Source organism: Drosophila mojavensis, unplaced genomic scaffold (genome assembly GCF_018153725.1).
Source record: "Drosophila mojavensis isolate 15081-1352.22 unplaced genomic scaffold, ASM1815372v1 contig_36, whole genome shotgun sequence".
NCBI lineage: Eukaryota > Metazoa > Arthropoda > Insecta > Diptera > Drosophilidae > Drosophila > Drosophila mojavensis.
Window position 1 is genome coordinate 12,773,772 of NW_025318858.1, and position 19,371 is coordinate 12,793,142.

At 38.8% G+C, this 19,371-nt stretch overlaps 2 protein-coding genes across 11 annotated transcripts in view; both read right to left on the bottom strand.

Annotated features, from left to right (window-relative positions):
- Window positions 1–257: 257 nt before the first annotated feature.
- The window catches only part of LOC6576654 (serine-rich adhesin for platelets), a 70,166-nt gene continuing 51,052 nt past the window's right edge, over window positions 258–19,371 (bottom strand). For 4 of the 10 annotated variants that reach the window (XM_015165303.3, XM_015165301.3, XM_044008486.1 and 1 more), the window contains 5 exons: window positions 10,266–10,873; window positions 9,993–10,196; window positions 5,961–6,202; window positions 4,090–4,266; window positions 258–3,326 (listed from right to left, as the gene is read on the bottom strand). In XM_015165303.3, coding sequence (XP_015020789.2) covers window positions 1,954–3,326; window positions 4,090–4,266; window positions 5,961–6,202; window positions 9,993–10,196; window positions 10,266–10,873 — 2,604 coding nt within the window. In that variant the 3' untranslated portion in view covers window positions 258–1,953. Of the gene's footprint in view, window positions 3,327–4,079; window positions 4,267–5,960; window positions 6,203–9,508; window positions 9,639–9,992; window positions 10,197–10,265; window positions 10,874–13,356; window positions 13,421–14,217; window positions 14,387–15,364; window positions 15,488–19,371 lie in introns of those variants that run through there. The other 6 variants (XM_032729162.2, XM_044008488.1, XM_044008489.1 and 3 more) reach the window with 6 other exon arrangements.
- On the bottom strand, window positions 16,257–17,221 carry LOC6576655. Its single transcript, XM_002002607.4, has one exon. It carries the CDS (start codon window positions 17,124–17,126, stop codon window positions 16,353–16,355), a length of 774 nt encoding a protein of 257 aa, XP_002002643.1. The 5' UTR covers window positions 17,127–17,221; the 3' UTR covers window positions 16,257–16,352.

The following is a 19,371-nucleotide window of genomic DNA, read 5'->3' on the forward strand; positions in this document are numbered from 1 at the left end:
AACACCTAAGCCCCTGCGCCATTATAAGATGAAGGCCATCGATGCCAAGTGTATACTAAAATTAGGACACAGTGCAATTATTCCCACTTACAACATAATTTTCCCGAGCTTCAAAAATTATTATTTTTTTTTAAATAGCTGCATTTACAAGGGCTCGAACCTCGAATTCCGAACGCAATTATAGGCAATTTGTTTGAATGCGATCCAAAAATTAATTGCACAGAGCTTAATTGCAATTTAAAATACACAAAATGTATATAATAATAGTTATTGAATTTTAATAATGTTGAATGCATTTTATTTATTGTTTTTCAAGTCCTTCTTACAAGTACTAAACAACTTACAGTTTTCATAATATATTTATTCAGAGTTAATGATTTTTGTTGTACGAATTTGGAGAAATGTGATCATTGAAGCGCGTTTCCTTGTTTCATCCTTTGAATGTATGCATGCATGTATGTATGTATACAGTATATGTTTTTGTAATATTTACACAAAAATGTATAAATTGTAGTGTATTTGTTAAGCAATTCGAACTAGCAAAAGGAATATGGGGGAGAGAATTATCGATCTAAATATTTATTTTAGCTAAAAGCGAATTTCAAAATTTTTTAAAATTGATTATTGGGCATTAATATTATTATCTTTTGATTCTCAACTCTAGTGGTATTTCGTACACCAATTTAACTAATAGGTATATTTAAGCTAACCTAGACTCGCATTTGACTTACACATAAATTAAAAACCTAATTTAAAAGGCTACAAAATATTACGTTTCGGATGGGCAGAACAAATTTAACAAACTTTAAATAAGGCCATACGCAAATCATTTGCCATTTGTTACGTTTAACACATTGAAGAAGATATATGTATGTAATATAGATATAGAGAATGCACATAAATAGTTAGTTGTAGTATTTGTAGTTTGTTTGTAATATGTATTTTCTTTGATGATTTGTCTGTGTGACATTGCATTATAAAAAGTGAGGTTATGCATCGAGTTGCGCCGCAGCTTATATAGGAAATTGTTATGTGTGTCTTTCTATTTTGTACCCAAAAAAATAATTAATTTATTTGTGGGCTCTTATGCTAGAATGTTTCTTGCTTGAGTTGTTAATTTTATTATTCATTTATATGATGATTTTTATTGTTATTATTGTATAATTTGTATAATCAATCATCAGAGTAATTAGTTTTCGTCTCATTATTTGGAAGCTGCAGGATACAATTTAAGGAGCTACGGTATTTGCAGTGCGGTCATTCAATCACACTGTGTGTTTACCTTTACTTGCAGTTATATAGCGTTTAGCTTTTGCATGTGACTCTTGCAAATATGCTGCCAGCTCTAAGCTCAGAGATATATGATAGTAAAGCTTGACTTATTACCGTTTGTGTTAAGAGTTAGAACAGTTTGTTTTAGTTATTTTAGTATTTGTTGCAGAGCATTGCCCCAAAATGATAGTTTCAAATGTTTTCTTTTCTTTTTTTATATTTTTATATTATATTTCATTCGCCTAGATAAGTGATAATTTGTTAGAGTTCTTGGTGTACCAGACAACGAGTGTATGTATGTGTGTATTTTTCTTTGGGAGTTCGGGGGCACTACTGTTATACGACTGCCACGCCCACTGGCTAATTGAAATAACAGAACAGTCGACTAACTAACATGAATATTTATAGTAGATAGAGAACGATAGAAGAAGTGACTTGTGACTTGGTTAGAGAGACTTAAGAGCTAATCAAAGAGCAATTTCTGGAAGCGATCGACAGCTGTGACTCCGTGAATGTGGCTCACATGCGCGTGCTCTCCAGCCCACAGCCAAGGGCATCGCCGTAGGCGTGCATGTTGTGCGGAGGCGTGACACTGCCGCTGCGCCTCTGTCGACTGCTGCCGATGATGTTGCTCCTGTTGTTTTTGCTGCTGCTGCTGCTGCGGTTGCTGGTCGCCTGCAATCAACTCGCTGGAGTGGTGCGCGTCAGCAGCTCATCATCGTCCAACTGGGCGAGGGCGGCCGGTGAGCCGACATCGATGGTCGTTACCCGATTGCCACCACCGTCCGCCGCCGACGGCAGCTTGATGAACTCGCTGTCCGTGTGCACGGGCATAATGATGCACACGAAGCTCTGGCCGGTCTGCGAGTCGCGCGGATGCAGCGTCACCGGATTGAACTTGTCCGTCTGGCCCTCCGTGTAGGTCTGCAGGCGCTGATAGATCTCCGGATAGTGCTTGCGCAGCAGCACGCCGCGACGCGACAGAATATCTAGGATGTTGGACAGTATCAGCTCCCGATTGCCGGGCACGGTGCGCAGGCCCGGATTGAAGGTGAGTATGAGAATCTCGGTGCGCTCCGGCACGGCCATGACGGCTAGCGGCTGCTGCAACGCCTGCTGCTGCAGCTCCAGTTCGGCCAGCACGTTCTTGCACAGCTTCAGTTTGGCGCAACGGGAGACGAGCTGGCGCTCCCAGCGCACGGGGGCCTGGCCCATGCCCGGTGCCTCGGAGACCACGCAAATGGCCACGTAGATCAGCATCTTGGACTCGGGCTTGTATTCGGTGCTGAGCTTCAGCAGTTCCGAGTACAGCTCCAGGCCCATTTCGGCTGGCATCAGATCTGGCCAACGGACATAGGATGCCTCGCCCATGCACTGAAATCCGTGCTTAATGAAGCCCTCGGCCGCCTCGGCGCTGCGGAAGAGGACACGCACCACGCCCCGTCCCTGCGAGATGCTGCCCTTGCGGGCGAGCAGACTGAGATGGCGCTGCGAGTCGACGTCGTCCTTGCACGTGGCTAACACCTGCCGGCACAGGTTGGAGGCGCGCGAGTGCAGGCACGCCTTCCGATGCTTCTCCCAGTGGGCGCGCCGACACTCACGTGAACAATATAGATGGGTACAATTGTGGCATGACTTGTACAGCTTCTTGGCATCGGCGGGCGTGGCGCTGGCATCGCACTTGGTGTTGCGGCACCTGATCTGCAGCTGGTCGCTGGCAGCGCCAAAGATGGCGCCGCCATTGTTGATGTTGCCGCCGGCGCTGCCGCTGCTGCTGTTGGCTTTGTCCGACGCGTGGGCGTGGGTGTTGGAGTCGCCCAGCGATACGCGCCGATTGCTGGCATTGCCTTGGCCTTGGCCCTGTTTCAGTGACTGGGACTGGGACTCGGATTGGGATTGGGATTGACGGTGTGTTTGGTGTGCTTGTGTCTGGCTTTGGTTTTGGGACTTCTGCTTTTGGGTGGGCGCGTCACCCTCGCTGCGACGGCGCAGCAGCTGCTGCTCTGCGGCCGTTAGCACCTCCAGCTGCTGACCACGACTAGCTGTATCTGTAGCTGTGGAATATATATACACACACATACACATAGATATTGAGGCGTATTGGTGATTAGTGGACAAGCAGTATAACAGTATAACAAGTATAGAACAACAGTATAACAACAACAACAATGAGCATTCAATGGAGCTGGTCGCTGCTAATCTTGAACTTGGGGCACTCGCATGCTGGGCAATTATGAGGAGAGTTGTGTTTCAGTGTTGCAAAACGACGCAAGCGCAGCGAAACTTCTTATTCTATTTAGTTGGTATATATATATGTATGTCATGTATTTTTCTCAGTGTAATTTAGACTAGAAAACAAGTATGGAAAGTAAATAATGTCGCTAAGGCTAGAACTAGAAATGCGCTTGATGGTTGAGTGTTAAACGTATGAAGAGTATTTCAACAAAACTACGAAAAACAATTGGGAATTGAAAGACTTATGAAAAGAAAAGTAACAGAAAATAGAACAGGAAGGAAGAAAATATATAGCACTGAGTTATAGATCTTCAGTTATATATTTGAATATATATGGTTAATATGCAGTTATATAGGAGTATATATAGAGCTTTATATGCGAACAACAAACAAGAACGGAAGTTTCGTTTTTGCCTATACCCATTTGATCTTCTCATTTAATTAACTTTTTATCGAACTTTTTCCATACATATTTTTGTTGTTTTAATGTTTTTTTATTCTGATTTTTTGTTTTGATTTTTTTTAGTTTCTTTTGTTTTATTGGGTAGCGGTTATATTGGAACAAAACTTACAGGTTCATACCTGTTGTCGAGGACCCTGCAATGGTCGCCGCTGTCGCTTGGTTTCTGTTGTTGCTGTTGTTGTTGTGGTTGTGGTTGCTGTTGGTGTTCTGGCTGTTGGAGGAGGAGGTAGTTGGCAGTCCTAAAAGTGAGGCTAAGACATCTTCTAGCGATGCGCTGCTCAACGAGCGTTCAGGCGCTACAGATGTAGTTTTTTTCAGTTTTTTAATGGGCCAATTTTTTTTATAAATATGCAATTTTTCGATTTTTTTTTTTTTTTGGTAATTAATGCACGGCATAAAATATAAGAATACAAAAACAAATTGTTGTTAGGCTTGAAAAAATATATAGCGCATTAAATGTTCTTATAACTAAATGGGGGTATTACATATGCTCAGAACATGAAGTGAAACGAAAAGAACGAAAAAATTACACTGAGAAAATGTTTTATGTACAAGCCAAAGTGAGTATTATTCACGGAGCTAAGAAAATACTAGCATTACGGCTAAAAGGGAAACAAAAATAAAAAACATATCACAAACTACAAAATTATATATATATATATATATATATATTTTTTTTTTTTTTGAGTAAAATATTGTTCAGTTTTATTGTAGCCACCATGAGCGAGGGCTAGGCCCGCTGTGTCGACGTAGTATATAAAGCACTTCGATATCGATATATTCTTTAGATAATAATAATAATAATAGTAATAATTTTTACAAAAATTATATAGCATTAAAATATATGTGATCGAAATTAAAATCTCTTCGAATCGTTCGTTGCATTTGAAAATGATAATACATTTATGTAGAATTACATAGATATAAAAGTTATTCAAATTTATAGCACGCTAAAGTTTGTTATTGTTGTTTTTGGGGGTAGATGGGGTTAGCTACGTGAATTTTTCTAATTTTAAAAACCAAGCCTAAAATTGAAAATCCAAATGAAAGATAAACTGATTTTGAGCAAATTTTGAAATGAATCGAAATTATGCCAATTCGAATCATAGCAAACTTATGCGCAGATAAGTAGGCTATGAACACATGAGTTAAGCATAAAAACTAAGTGACAAGGAGGGACGATGAGTACAATAATAATAGTGATAATAATAATAATAGGTGTAAAAATATTAATTATAATAATCATAATTATATAATGCACATCGTAATATAATAATAATAATAATAATACAATTATAAATCAATTGTATGCCATATAGCTGTGTTTATTACGAATTAATTAATTAAAATTATATAGTAAATTTATTAAAATATAAATTGTAAATACTACAAAAATATTACTCAAAAAGTTGTCAATTTCAAATGAATGCGTTTCAATTATTTATAAAATATATATGTGGGTGTGTGTGTGTGTGTGTGTGTGGGTTTTTCTTTTCGTAATTTACAATCGTTGAAATGAAACTTAAAATGCATTTGCACCTGGTTAAAATTGATTTTCTCGATATAAATTATAAACAAATGTAAAAAATTTGCAATTCAAGCTACATTTATGTGTGTGTGTGTGTGTGTGTGTGTGTGTGTGTGTGTGTGTGTTGTGTGTGAAATCATAAGAGTTTTAGCTATATACTAAACGCTTAGCTACCATACAAATGTACACACATGTATGAGTATATAGATATGTATAGATGTGCATACATATTTATCTATGTATTTACGCATCTCTCATTGGTGTTTCTGTTTGTGCACATTACAAAACGAATTTGTGATAACTTATTGCTTTTGTTGTTGTTTCAAAAGGAAAACAAATTAAAAGTGTGTTGTAAATATTGGTAGGGTATAGACTAAGCTCTATGCTCTATGCTCTAAGCCAGCTGCGGCACTGCAGCAGCAGCTACATCTGCTGCTGGTCAAATATAAATGGTGGACTCACCGCCACCGCCGCCGACTCGGCTAAGTCCGTTCATGCGTAGTGGCGGCTGTCCAATGGCAGCCACCGCTGTGGCATCCAAGTGGAGCGGATGGAGATGTTGATGCTGCTGGTATTGCTGCTGCTGTTGCTGCTGCTGCTGCTGCTGTTGGGTTGCGGGCGGGCTGCTGCTGCTGTCAATGACGGGCGTTTGCGGTGAGTCCAGCGGACGTGTGCCAACGAAGCTGCTCTCCAGCCAGCACTTTCTGCGAAAAGTTGAACGAGAGCATTAGTTATATACACCAAATGAATGTTTTACACTAGCTACAAACAGAACAATAACAAGTAGAACAAACACCAGGCTAGTAAAATCAATAGATGACGTCACAGCAGCTGTGACTCAACTTGTGGCAGTGGCAAAGAGGCACTTTGGCAGCTGCTACTCCTGCTGCTGCTGCTGTACAATTGTCGAGCCCTAACCTCAGACAATGCTTTGCATATTGTGGCTCATTAACAAATGCGGGCTTCACTTTCAGCTACTTTCGGTCTGCTATATACATAATCACACTTCAAACTTCTCTTCACTCACATGTACAATTTTTCTCTTTCAATTTTGATTTTTCTATCTCTCTATAGTTGTAGATATTTATTTATATTTTAGTTGTGCGCTCTTTCGAGCTGCGACTGGCAGCAAACCTCGCGAACGAATGAAATGTGGATGTGAATATACTGAAATACCAAAGCTAAATTGTGGGATCGAGAGCATAAAAGAGGTGGCTATGCTGCGGGTTGGGGTTGCTGTCATCTGGCTCTGTGTGTGTGTGTGTGTGTGTGTGTGTGTGTGAGAGAGAGAGTGTGTGTTGTGTGGGACTGTGTCACTGTGCGAGCAACAGAGGTGGAACGAATCCATGTTGGCTGCTGCGGAGGGTTGCTGCGGCCTTTAGGTGCAATGGGCAGGAGGCGGGCGCCACACTGGCGGCCTGATTACAGACAACGCCAATAACAAAGAACAACTTTGCAAGAATACTCAGATGCTCTTTCCGGAAACGGAATCATTTGCTAAGATATAGTGATAAGAAATCTATGATTATATTATATATATATAGATAAACATACATAATTATGCATATATATAATAATATATATAAAATATTTTTTGCAGCTTTTAGGTTTATATATTTATAATATTAAAAATTATTATTAAAAATTTCGAAAATATTCTCTAATTCTCAAACAAATATGAAATATACTTTTTTTTTTTTTACATAATTCCATAATTTAAGTAAAATTGTCAAAAATTAGGTACATTTTTATAATTATATTATATTAATGTCAGTTAAATGTATATTAATTAAACGTTGAAAAATAAAAGAAACAATTTTAAGCATTTATAATATGTTATACAATTAAAATGCAATCAATAAAAAACTATTTATTTTATTTATGTATAGATAGAAAATATTAAAATCAAACAATAATCAACTTATTTAGAAATTAAGGAAGTACTCAAGATATATTTCTGCACAATATATTAAACAATTTAAATGCAAATAAAATTTTCTTTGAAGTAATATGTATGAAAATGTATCTGATATACCAAGGAAAAAGAAGAAAGATGTGTGAAAATTTTTTCTTTAATATCTTTGGCATATATAATTTGCTTATTATATCCAATATAACTCTAAAATCAATTTTAACTATAAAATCGATAAGCCTTTATAAAGTATTCCTCCTAAAATACTATTCATAAATAAATAATTTCAAAAGAGTATTGAATAACCTGACTGATCTACTGGCCCCATAAAGACACTCCAGGAACGTAGCACTACTGCCTGTGACTTGCTCTACTTTAATATTATTGATTTTCATAATGATTGGCAGTTGGCAGTGTAGTAGGGCCAAGTGGGCTCCACTAGAAACGTGGCCAAGTGGCACAGGTAGAGGAACTGGCCTTTGGGCCTGCAGCTACTGGACAGGATAATCTATATATGTACATATATGAATATGTATGCATGTATGCATACTTTTATAGGTATAGTAGGTGCCAGGGCAGATAGGGCCCGACATTTGCATTGCTGGCATTTAAATTGCATGCGGCGTTTGGGGCGAGGCCTTTCTCTCGCTTGCTGACGGATTGCACCTTATTAACAGCCCCGGGACAGTTTGCACTGACATCGCATCGACGACTGTCAGATTCAACATGAAAGCGAAATGGAATCAATTCCGATTTGTATGGCTCGACGCCATTGTGCAAATATTGATGGGGCAGGTGCAGGGGAATCTCACACGATTTACATTGATAAAAGTAAATGATTCCAATTCTGATTGCCACAATGCTTGGCAGCAGATTGAATGTGCCTTTGTGTGTGGACACACAACAGCAAAAACAATAACAACAACAACAACAATAATCATAATAATAATCGAGATTCACTATGATATCATATTGCAATAGCAACAGCCAGCTTACGTAATACTCCACTGAAGGCTAAAGCCCGTTTTATGTGAATGCGTGTGTGGCACAGTTTAAAATACTTTGTAAAGGTTTTAAAACTAAGCAAGAGGTAGCGAAGGGTTTCGACAACAGAGTTGTGCTTGATACTATTTTCATTTTAAGCTATAGATAATTGTGACTTAACATTTCTCAATTTGTAGAGGCAACTTTTAAAAATTGAACTTTGTAGAATACTATCATAAATGTAACATTAACTTTATTAAAATATTATTAAAAAACAAAAATATTTTACAAATAAGCAACAATAGAAATAGAATACAAAATAAATTATGCATATTTCTATTGCTTCTGTTTTGTAAACTTTATAAAAAATATAATACATGAAATGAATTTTAAAGAAATATACATTTATTCTTATGTATATGAATATAATTTGAAAATATTTTATAGTATTGATCTTAACTGAAATTTAATTAAAAACTAATATTCTTTTAAAATACTATCATTAGTTTCTGAATAGAATTTTGCTGAAGAAATCTCAAAAACTATATTCCTTTTGATAAAAAAATATTTTTTCGAGCAATCTATTTGCATAAATTCGCATTATATGCGATTAGAAGTTCATAATAATGGAAATTGCTAATTAAAATTCACCAATTTCATGCTCCTCTAAAGTATACTAAAAACCTTTTAGATATTACAAATCTATTATCGCTCCACTTTTGCTTATAAGGCAGCTAGCTTTATATCAATATTATCAATACAATATGTATTGATTTATGTAATACAAATCAAATTCCTTTGCATAATCAACTGCAGTTGGTCACAGAGAGTAGACATTTTCCCATTGACCTGACCCAATTCTGAGCCAAAGCTGGCCAAAGTTTTGCCTTTCGAGGTGAAAGTGGTTTAGTTGTTTGTTTAGTGTTTTAGTAGAAGCCAGGATAGATATAAATATATAAACGTAATATATATATATATATATATTTATAGTTTTTGTTGTTGTAAGTAACACATGTGGATAGACAGTTGGATTAGTCACAGGTTAGCCACATGAAGGAGGACGCCGAGACGATGAGGATGACATAGCCCATAGGTTGGCCTGGGGCCCGCTTACCTCTGGACATCGCTGAGCTCGTGGCGGCCAGCCTAAACTCTAAACTCTACTGACTCGAGTGCTGCAGTTGCAGTTGGTGCTGATGGACTGTGGACTGTGGACTGTGGACTGTGGACTGTTTTACAGGTAGCTACGCGTGTTGTGTAGTTGCCGAATAGAAATGAAAGTATTCAGTATGAAATGAAGTTGGCTTGGATATAATAGAATGTATGAGGACTTGTGCATGTGGTTGATACAGAGATTAAACGGAATTTTGATATAGAAAAGACAATCACATTGTTGGATAATAACAGCTACACACAGACTGTGTTTGGAGTCGGGTTTTGGGGTTGGGGTGTGGGTATGAGAAGAAGGTGTAGGCGACTACTACGACAACATGAACACACCATATACATATACAAATGTGTACATAAGTGTGTGTTTCATATAGATTGGCTGCAACAGTTTGCTCGTTTGCTTTCTAGCCGCTCTGCTCGCTGCCTACCTCGAATTGGGACTCGTCGAACGGCTGCGCTGCTGCTGCAGCTGTTGCGCCTGCGTCTGATCGTTCACATAGTGCACAATGGCCGAGGTGACCTCCTTGATAGAGCTCTGTATCTCCGGCGTCACTGGCTGCACCGTGCGTAAACCATTTGCAGCCGTGGCGGTTGTGGGTGATGTGCGTTGCGCTAACAGCGAGTTGGCCAAGCTAAAATGATGATTGATAAATTGATTAGATTTGATTGATTTGATGAGTGAAATTCAGTGAAACACTTGCCGTTCGTGGGGCGTGCGCTGCGACAGCTTCTCTGTGCTGCGCCAGCCCAAATAGGGCTGACGATAGGAGTTCCTAAGGACACCACCGGCGCTGCCGCCGCTGGCCACCGACATGAAGCTGCTGTTGATGGGCGCGCCGCGGGCAAAGCTGCCGCGCTGCGAGACGCTCGGCGATGTCTGTGTGGAGTTCAGATGCGAGGTGGACCAGCGCGTGGCGCCAACACCTTGGCCATGGCCCTGATGGGCCGACGTCGAGCCGCTGACACTGCTCGTCTGGCCGCCATGATGACTGTGCGCCGAGGGACTCAAGAGCAGGGGACTACGATCAGAGCGCTGCGAGCCCAGCGAACTGAGCGAAGTCGTCTTCGAGTTCAGCCCCTGCCAGCGACCCGAATCCTGTGTGCGCTTACGCGTAAAGTTGCCCGGCTTATAGCCGCCAGTGGAGGCCCCAGCGCCGGCGCCATCCGGCGACCTGGCTGCATTTTGATTGTATTGTCGGAACCAGTCGGGTATATTCAGGCGCTGTAGCGATGCCTGCACACGCAACTGATGCTCGCTCAGTGCGGCCGGATTATGATCATGTGATTTCTGTAGCTCATTCTCAGGTGGCTATTTAAGGGCAGAAAGAAAAAGACAGAATGGATTAGATTTGGATTCAAAATTGTAAAACTAGTTTTGGGATAGAGAAAACAACATGTAAATAAATTACAATATAATAATTATCTTTCAGTTTCATCATAATTAATCTCGTTTTTTGAGTGCAGTACAAAAATATAAATAATAATTTTAAATATATTATAATTTTGAGCGCATCATAATGAAACTAGCTTTTCTGGGCAGTAAACAAATTTCTATAAATTTAAATAAATAACAAAAAAAATTAATACAAAAAATGTAACTTAGACTTCTTGATTAGTTAACTAGTTTCAGAGAATTGTAGCAAAAACACGTTTTAAATTTATTTAAATTTTATATCATAATTACAATAAAACTAGTTTTGGACGTGCGTAGAAAAACATGTTTTAAATTTATTTTAATTTTAAAAAGCGATTCTTTCGCGTGCAGAATTATAAATCATAATTCACCTTGATACTCAATACAGAGGACTTTTTTAGGGCTTATAAATACAACAAGTTCTCTGAATTGAATAAAAAGTTATAATATATTCTATAATGCTCTTCATATACAATTTACTCATTGCCTAAGCCAAAAACTTCTCGCAAGACTTTTGGATCAACATATCCATCTATCATCTTCCTCCAGACCATCAACTGATTAACCTAGTTCTCATTTAATAAACTCGCTCATCATTTAATCAATAAATCTTAGAGAATAATTTGATTCAAACTTGAACTGCGTTCAACATACAAAGAGTTCATTAAAACAAACTCGTCTAACACATATCAACAGGTTTCGTTTAGGCCCTTTTGTTTAGGCCACTTCTGGCCTAAACCGCACAGATTGAGATTCTAGCCTCGTCTGAATGATTTATTGCGAATGCATGAAAAGCGACACTTGAATGATATAATTTTGCCTCCTCGATGTGAGGGCAGCATCTGTGCTGAGTCAGCAAAGCGAAAACTTTTCGATAAGTTAGAGAAAACTTTTGCTTTTGTTTGTTTTTTGTGGACAATGCATGATGATGTAGAGGCCAGAATAGCCCAGCGCAGCCCAGCCAGCTGCAACAACAAAACATTTTGCTGCGACATTTCTAGGTTATCCACGCTGGCGTGGGAGTTGGCAAATCTGATGATGATTGCCCAAGACCTAAGGTAAATGGCGCATTAGGTCAGCTCCGAAACAGGCCCTGACGTGTCAAGTGAAAAAGTTATGAAACAGATTATACAGTAAAGACCTTTGCTTCTTTTTTTCTAAAGCTTTTACAGATTTTCAAATTTATAAAATTGTTGCTTTTGATGTTCTTCCTTGACCCTTCAAGTTGAGGTGAGGAAAAAAAATACTTGGATTAAGGTCAGAGATTAACTAAAGATTAGAATTATAGCTGTTTAGCAGCAAAGCATTCAAACTGTAAAAGAACTTTGTTCTATTTAATAGTATCAAGAAAAAATAAATAAATTAACAATAAATAAAAAATAATACATAATAACATAAATAATATTAAATATATTAGAATCCCATTATTTTGAAATGGCAAGCGGATCAGAAATTCAAACTATCGAGAATTGTTGAGAACACATTTTTTGTTAAATTGTCTCATAATCGACCTTAAACATTTTATTTATTTGTTGACCCTTGACCCAGTTATAAGTTTGCCGGAAAATATAAACTTCGTGGCTATTGTCTTCTAATTTATTGTTGTCCCAATAACAAGCAACACATACTTCCGGCCTTTCCTAGAGCTTTTTTCTAATAAGCCTCAACAAATTATGAACAAGCTCTGCTTTGGTATTTGAATTGAGCTCTCTCTACATATCTATATTATATTACACACACACACACGCGCACACACAGCGAAACTCAATTACACACACAGTTATCTCTGTCAAGTGCCTTAAAAGATTTCAAGTGCAGAGGAAAAGCTTGAGCCAGGCATTCCAAGTGTAAACAATGCTAAGCTACTAACATTTTGCCTTGGCTGTGGATAAGTGTAAAAGTGCACAGCCGCAGAGTAGAGCTAGAGACAAAGAGCGAGAGTGAGACAGAGAGAGAGAGGGATGAAGGCGACGCTGTGTTGTTGTAAAACAAAAGACAAACAAAACTTAATCACTGTCATCATACACGTATGCAAAAGGTACTTCAGCAGCAACAAAGCAAAAACGTCCGAGGAGCAGTTGCTGCCGCGACGTCGTCTGCTGCTGTCGTCAGTTGTTGTTGTTGTTGCTGCTGCTGCTGCTACAGCTGCTGCCAAGTGCAACGAGCGACAACATTTGACAATTGCAGTGCCACAATTGAAGCGACTATTGAAAGTGGTGCAGTGGTGCAACAGCAGCGACAGTTGCATATGTGGGTCATATTCGAAATGCCGGCAACTGATTTGACGTCAACACGTCAACGATATCTGACTATATATAATTTATATAAATATTTACATATATATATATTTGTGCATATATAAAAAAGCACTCAATTACCTGATCGTATTGCAGCATATTGTTGTTATAGTATGGTATACCGAATTTGTATATAGTTTTTTAGCTGAATGTTTTTAATTGTTTTTTTTTCCGGAATTTTGAGATAAAATACAAAGTAATTGTGTTAAAATTTGTTTTTTTTTTTTTAGAAATAGAAGTGGCAACGCACACACACATACACTCACATATATAAGCGAAAACTCAATTAGCACGCAGCCATATACAAGGAAAAAGGGCAGCAAAGTCAATAAAACATTCACATATACACGCAAGCTCCAACACACACACACACACACGCACACTTTGGCAAAAGTGCAAGCCACGAAATAGGCACACCCCAAAAAACATAAAAAATGGAAGAAATTTAACCCAAAATTCTCTATGCAAAGCAAATGGCTTTCAGAAATTTCTTTTTATAACTTTTGGGCTTTGTTGTTGAAATATTTTTGGTTGAACGCGCGCCTCCAAACGCAGCCACGAGTTGACCTTAAAAAGTTGACAAGCGAAAAAAAAAAGAAAAAAACGAAAATGAAATAAAATAAAAGCAAAAACGAACTAGAAAATAAGACTGTCGAACGCACGATAAACCAATACACGCACACCCACACACACACACAGAAATAACTAAATATATATATTATATATATATATATGGGGATACTATGGCGCAGCGCGCGCATCAATTCATATTTTATTGTCAAGGGAACGCACAGTGTACTAAATGTATGCGAGAGCTGGGGAGCACTTGCAGCGCGCTGGGCTAGGGATTTTTGCAAATGCGTTTCATTTATTTGGTTTTGCGTGTGTGTGTGTGTGCTTAAGTCGCTTAGGCTAAATTAATTAATCAAATTTGGTTTTTACTTGAGCCAACATGGCGCGCGCGACATGCAACACCAAACAGAGGCACACACATACGCACAGTGGCACGCATACATTGATATGCGCATACACACGGACACAAGCACACACTACGCGCCGTTCGCCATTTCCGGCGCAGAAATGTATGCTACGCTTTTGAATTTGTGATAGATACTGAGTGGAGGCCAGGCAGAGGCCAAAGCCAAAGCCAAATTGGAATGCCAGCGCCAGTTATAGCCGTTATTATGGCAGCTTTGGCGCATGACCGAAAAACAAAACAGACGCAACAGCGCTGAGCTTTTAAGTTTTTATGGCAAACAGGATGCAGGCACCTAGAAATGCCCTGTTTTCGCGCGAGTCACCCTGTGTGCGAGATTGATAAACAAAACGAACAGCAACAGGCGGCAGCTTGAAGAGAGCACACACACATACACTCAGACACACACACTTCAGCTGCGTCGGCTGCTTCACACTGGATAGCTGACGACTGACGACTGGCAGAGTGTCACTCGTTCGGCTATATTTAGAGCAGGTTGCCTGCCAGAGCACTTGGTACACTTAAGCAGTCCACGCAAGCAAGCAGCAACTCAGTCGACAGCCCGTTGACAGTCCGTTAAATTGAAGTAGATTATCGAGATGATGCAGTCAGATGCTGTCAGCCAGTTGACAATCATGTCAGTAGGTCGTCCACAAGGTAGTGTGAATAGTGCATTAACAATAGGGATGCGAACAAGGCTGAAATTTCTAACAGAAACAGCAGCAAAAGGGGAACAAAGCAAAGGCTTAGCACGTGGACTTAAAATATGTACATACAGTAATTAGAGGAAGCCACAAGAACACGATACAGTGATTTCCATTATTAAGATAAATGTTGAACGGTCTTTGAGGTTTTGTTAATTATTCGATTAGTTAAAATACCTCACCTCATTTTGATCTTAGGTGTTCTTACTCTGTGCTATGACTTTCTCTTCGTTTTGTCAATGGTAAGCCTTCTACTCTTAAATAGTATTTAAATACTGCAGGCAAAAGTTAATTCCTTAAGCGTACTCTTTACTTTGACCTCAAGAGCTTTTACTCATTCCTTTTACTCTGCCTTCTTACTTTCAACGGTAAATCTTATTTGTGCTGATAAATAAAGTAATTTAAATACCTGGATATGCACTAAATGCATTGCAGAATGACATTTGGCCATATAAAATAGACACTATTCGCGAAATATACATAATATAAATAAATAACATAATATAATATAATAATATGCCGAATATGCCGAAATTGTTCACACGCGCACTTTTATTCATCGACCGATCCGCATAGGAGACGCACACGGACTGAATCGTCTTCTTGAGCTCGCACCCACACTAAGCTGGAATTTGCACTCCTTGATTAAGCTCTCTCGACTGGAAGGCCACTACAATTGCCTTTCTCTTTTACTCATCTTTGCCATGCACTCAGTGCTACTGTGTGCAGTCCATACTCAACTCATACAACGGGATCAGCAGCAGCAGAGCCAATGCATACAAGCAGAGGAGTATTAATGCATAGTGCCCACTCTCTGGATTTCCATTAAAGGCACTCAACTCAAATCGAACTGGATTTGTATGTATCTGTTTGTGTATTTGCGTTTGCTTGTGTATTACGAGACACTCTGCTCTTAGTGCTTTGATGTCTTATAAGACTGCATGTGCGGAAGTTGTTTGAGCTTATTTAATATATTGCATTTATTATTAAAATGTATTAGATTTGCATTTATCTCTAAATAAATCAAATGGACTCTTGCCTGTGCAATACTTTTGCTTTGAATGGAATAACTTACTTAGCTTATTTCATTGGACTACCCTGCTGTTTATACTTATAAATCTTATAAGAATTGAACAAATAAGTCATTCTACTTTATTATTAATTTATAGTTTTATAATAATAAAGACGAATGCTTAAATGAGCTAAAGCTTCATGGAATGTTGCTTTAGATATTAAAATTAAAAAAAAAAAAAATAAATAAATGATATTTAAATTTTGTATATTTTTAATAAAATTTTAATGTCAATATGTTTTACAAACAAATTATAGACTATGTATAATTTTCGATTATCCTACAAACTATGTCTTAAAGCTGAAGGCACTTCGCGCAGTGCCCATCACAGGGTCAGATAGCGCAAGGCTTTGTCCAGAAAACGCTCCTCGGCCGATCCCTGGCTGCAGGCGATGCCACGTCGCGACTTTGATGACATTTGATCATACTGATGCTTGATGGTGCTGTTGAGCAGGTGTTCACAGCGCTCAGAGTGCTGTAGAGTTTCCACCGACGGCGACTTGGCGTATTCCCGCTTGAGCACCATGCTAATGATGCGTGATCTTGTGGTCCTGGCCTTTGGTTTGCTGATGACCTGGGAGCGGGGTCGCAGTGGTGGCGGTGTCGAGCCACCATAGATGCCCGACTCGGCGGAATCGGAGTCCAAGCCAGTGTTGGAGACGCCAGCACAGCTGCAGTAGGTGACGCTGCTACGAGGCGATTGACTCGCACTGCCATAGGCCTCATCATCGCAGATATCGTAATCTGGGTGGTTCTTCTCAGCAACGGGCAGGGATTCACTGATGGCATACGGTATACATTTGGCCTCCATGTACATGACGGGCTCATCGACCGCCTCCTCTGCGCTGGGCGTCGGACTGACACAACGCTCATCCTCCAGCTCAGCAATGCGCTCCTCCAGCAGCTTCTGCTTGCGTCGACTCTGACGTCGCTCGTGCCGCTCCCGCTCGATGCGTGCAATTGTCTCCAGGCTCTCGATGAACAGGCTGAGATCACGCTGACCGAAGCGCGCCGCATTCAGGGTATATGTGGTGCTCACAGTGCCACAGCTGATGGGCTCCATGAAGTTCACGAACTGTGTGCAAGTGTAGGTGGCCATGATGAATGGATTTGATATTTCTTGAGCGGAACTTGGCTTGGCAATGTGTGTGCTTCAAAGGCTGCTGTGCAACTGATGTCCCTGCTCAGCAGAGTCAGATCCTTATATAGCGCACAGGTAGTTGAGGCTGACCTCTGAACTAGGCTTAGTTGAACTGCCCTGGTCCGACAGGTAGGTAGGCGCGGTTAACCTTTACACGCCACCCCTCCGTCCACCCTCTATCGCCCATTGTAAATCCCTAGCGCATTTTTCAAGCTAAGTCCAAGTACAGGTAATTAGGCCTGTGCCCGGGTAATTCCTTGATTGCTTTTTAATTTCGGCATTTCCCAAATGCCATCAGAGAGACGCTGCAGTGCAGTCATTGCACACGTGTTCGGGGCTTTTATAGCTTTGACAGTTGTCACCTTTCGCAGGCAACACCTGGCCAACAGCTGTTTGGGCTATATCTATTATAGCCACTGCATTACTAAATAGTATTTGCTTAAACTAAATATTTTATTTGGCCAAAGCAATTCGCTGCTGGCAGGCAGAGCGAAGCGTCAAGTCAACAAATCAATACCAAATATTGACTTGGCCCACCTTTAATTGCATAAAAATGATTATATTCGAATATATAGAGTATATAGCATAATTTCTATATCTTATGTACACTCTATGAAAAATAATCTGCCAAATGCCAAGGCCAAGAACAATTCTCGTCTATTAATAAGACTGACGAAGGCTTACACAAGTGCCAAAGCAACATTGAACAGCCAATTCAAATCATAAACAATTGATAAGATTACATGGCCTTATCATTGCTGGCCATGGCATAAGTTAGACTGAAGCGTTGGGGGAAAGAGTTTACAAGGTATATTGAAACTTGCCTAAAAGTAGAGAATAGTTTGTAAATAGTCTGAGAGCAAAGATCTTTCAAGATGACAAACTAAGTCTAGTCAAGATCACAAGTCTTTAGGTTAGTTAGGATCCAGAGTAGTTTAAAAGTTAAAATTGTACTCTTCTTTAGACTTTAAATTTCAATATTGAAAATGAAATAAATTTTCTTTTTTTTTTATGATATATTTTGATAAAGAGAACAGAATTTCAGCAGATTTTGATGTTTCTTTCATTTGCAAATGTCATTAGAAAATGTGAGAATATTTAGTCCATTTCGACCTCGCTAACAATCAAACTTAAGTCAATCTGTCCCAACCTCATGAGAGACAATTCTGTCCTTAAGCTGGCGTTAGGATAAGGATGGGAATACGAGATTGTCTAGAAGAATAACAGGAAGATTAACACTAATCTCTTGGTGTAGGTATAAGCCACAGCTGGTTCAGCTAAATCTCATCTAAGCCACCTGTAGCTTAGGTCAGGTGCTCAGCTGCTGTTTATTAAACAGCTGAGTATTGGTCGCAAAACAAATGCTAGAATAATACTTAAACAATATTTAATAATGACACATATTTTAAATCATTATTATTCATAATATAAAATAATAAAATAAAATAATTTTTAAGTTAAAAAAAAACTTATAAAATTAATACTGTAAGAAAAATATAAAAAATAGCTAGACAATAACTGTCAAAAATATCAAAGTCGCAGCACTAATTATTCTCACTTAAATATATTTTAGTTAAGCAACAATTTATATGATTGCAATATGTGTAAATTAAATTGTTAGCTATTTAAATAAATATATAAAATATGTAGTATATATATTATATATAACTTATATAATCATATATTTCAATTTATATAAATAAATATATTTAAATATATGATTTATATAAATATATAATTTTTCTCCACTTTTCATAATAAATCATTTTATAAAGATTCCTTAAATCAAAGTTGCTAAGAAACTTGTCCCTGCTCACTTATAACTCAATTTAACTTGCTTAATAGCAAAACTTTCAAAACCTCAACGAAAATGAGTGGACTGAATGACTGGGCACAAACAAAAGGTATTTGAAGGACAGCAAGGACACCGCCTGCCGTGTTGGGTTCGCCGAGTGTCGCCTCGGCTGGCCCAAAAACTGTTGTTAGCCAAATGACTTGGACTTGTCTAGACAGCAGACTGGCTGCTGCACAGACAGCGGACAAATTGAAGAGTGTCGTTGACTAATTAAACTCCTCTTCTTTGACTTCTTTCGTCTTATGCTGATTATTATTATTATGATCATTTTGGGAATTATGTCTGTTTGTTGCCTTCTCTGCAAAGCTGACTTGATTAAGTGTCTTTGTTTTGGCTCAGGGAAATTAA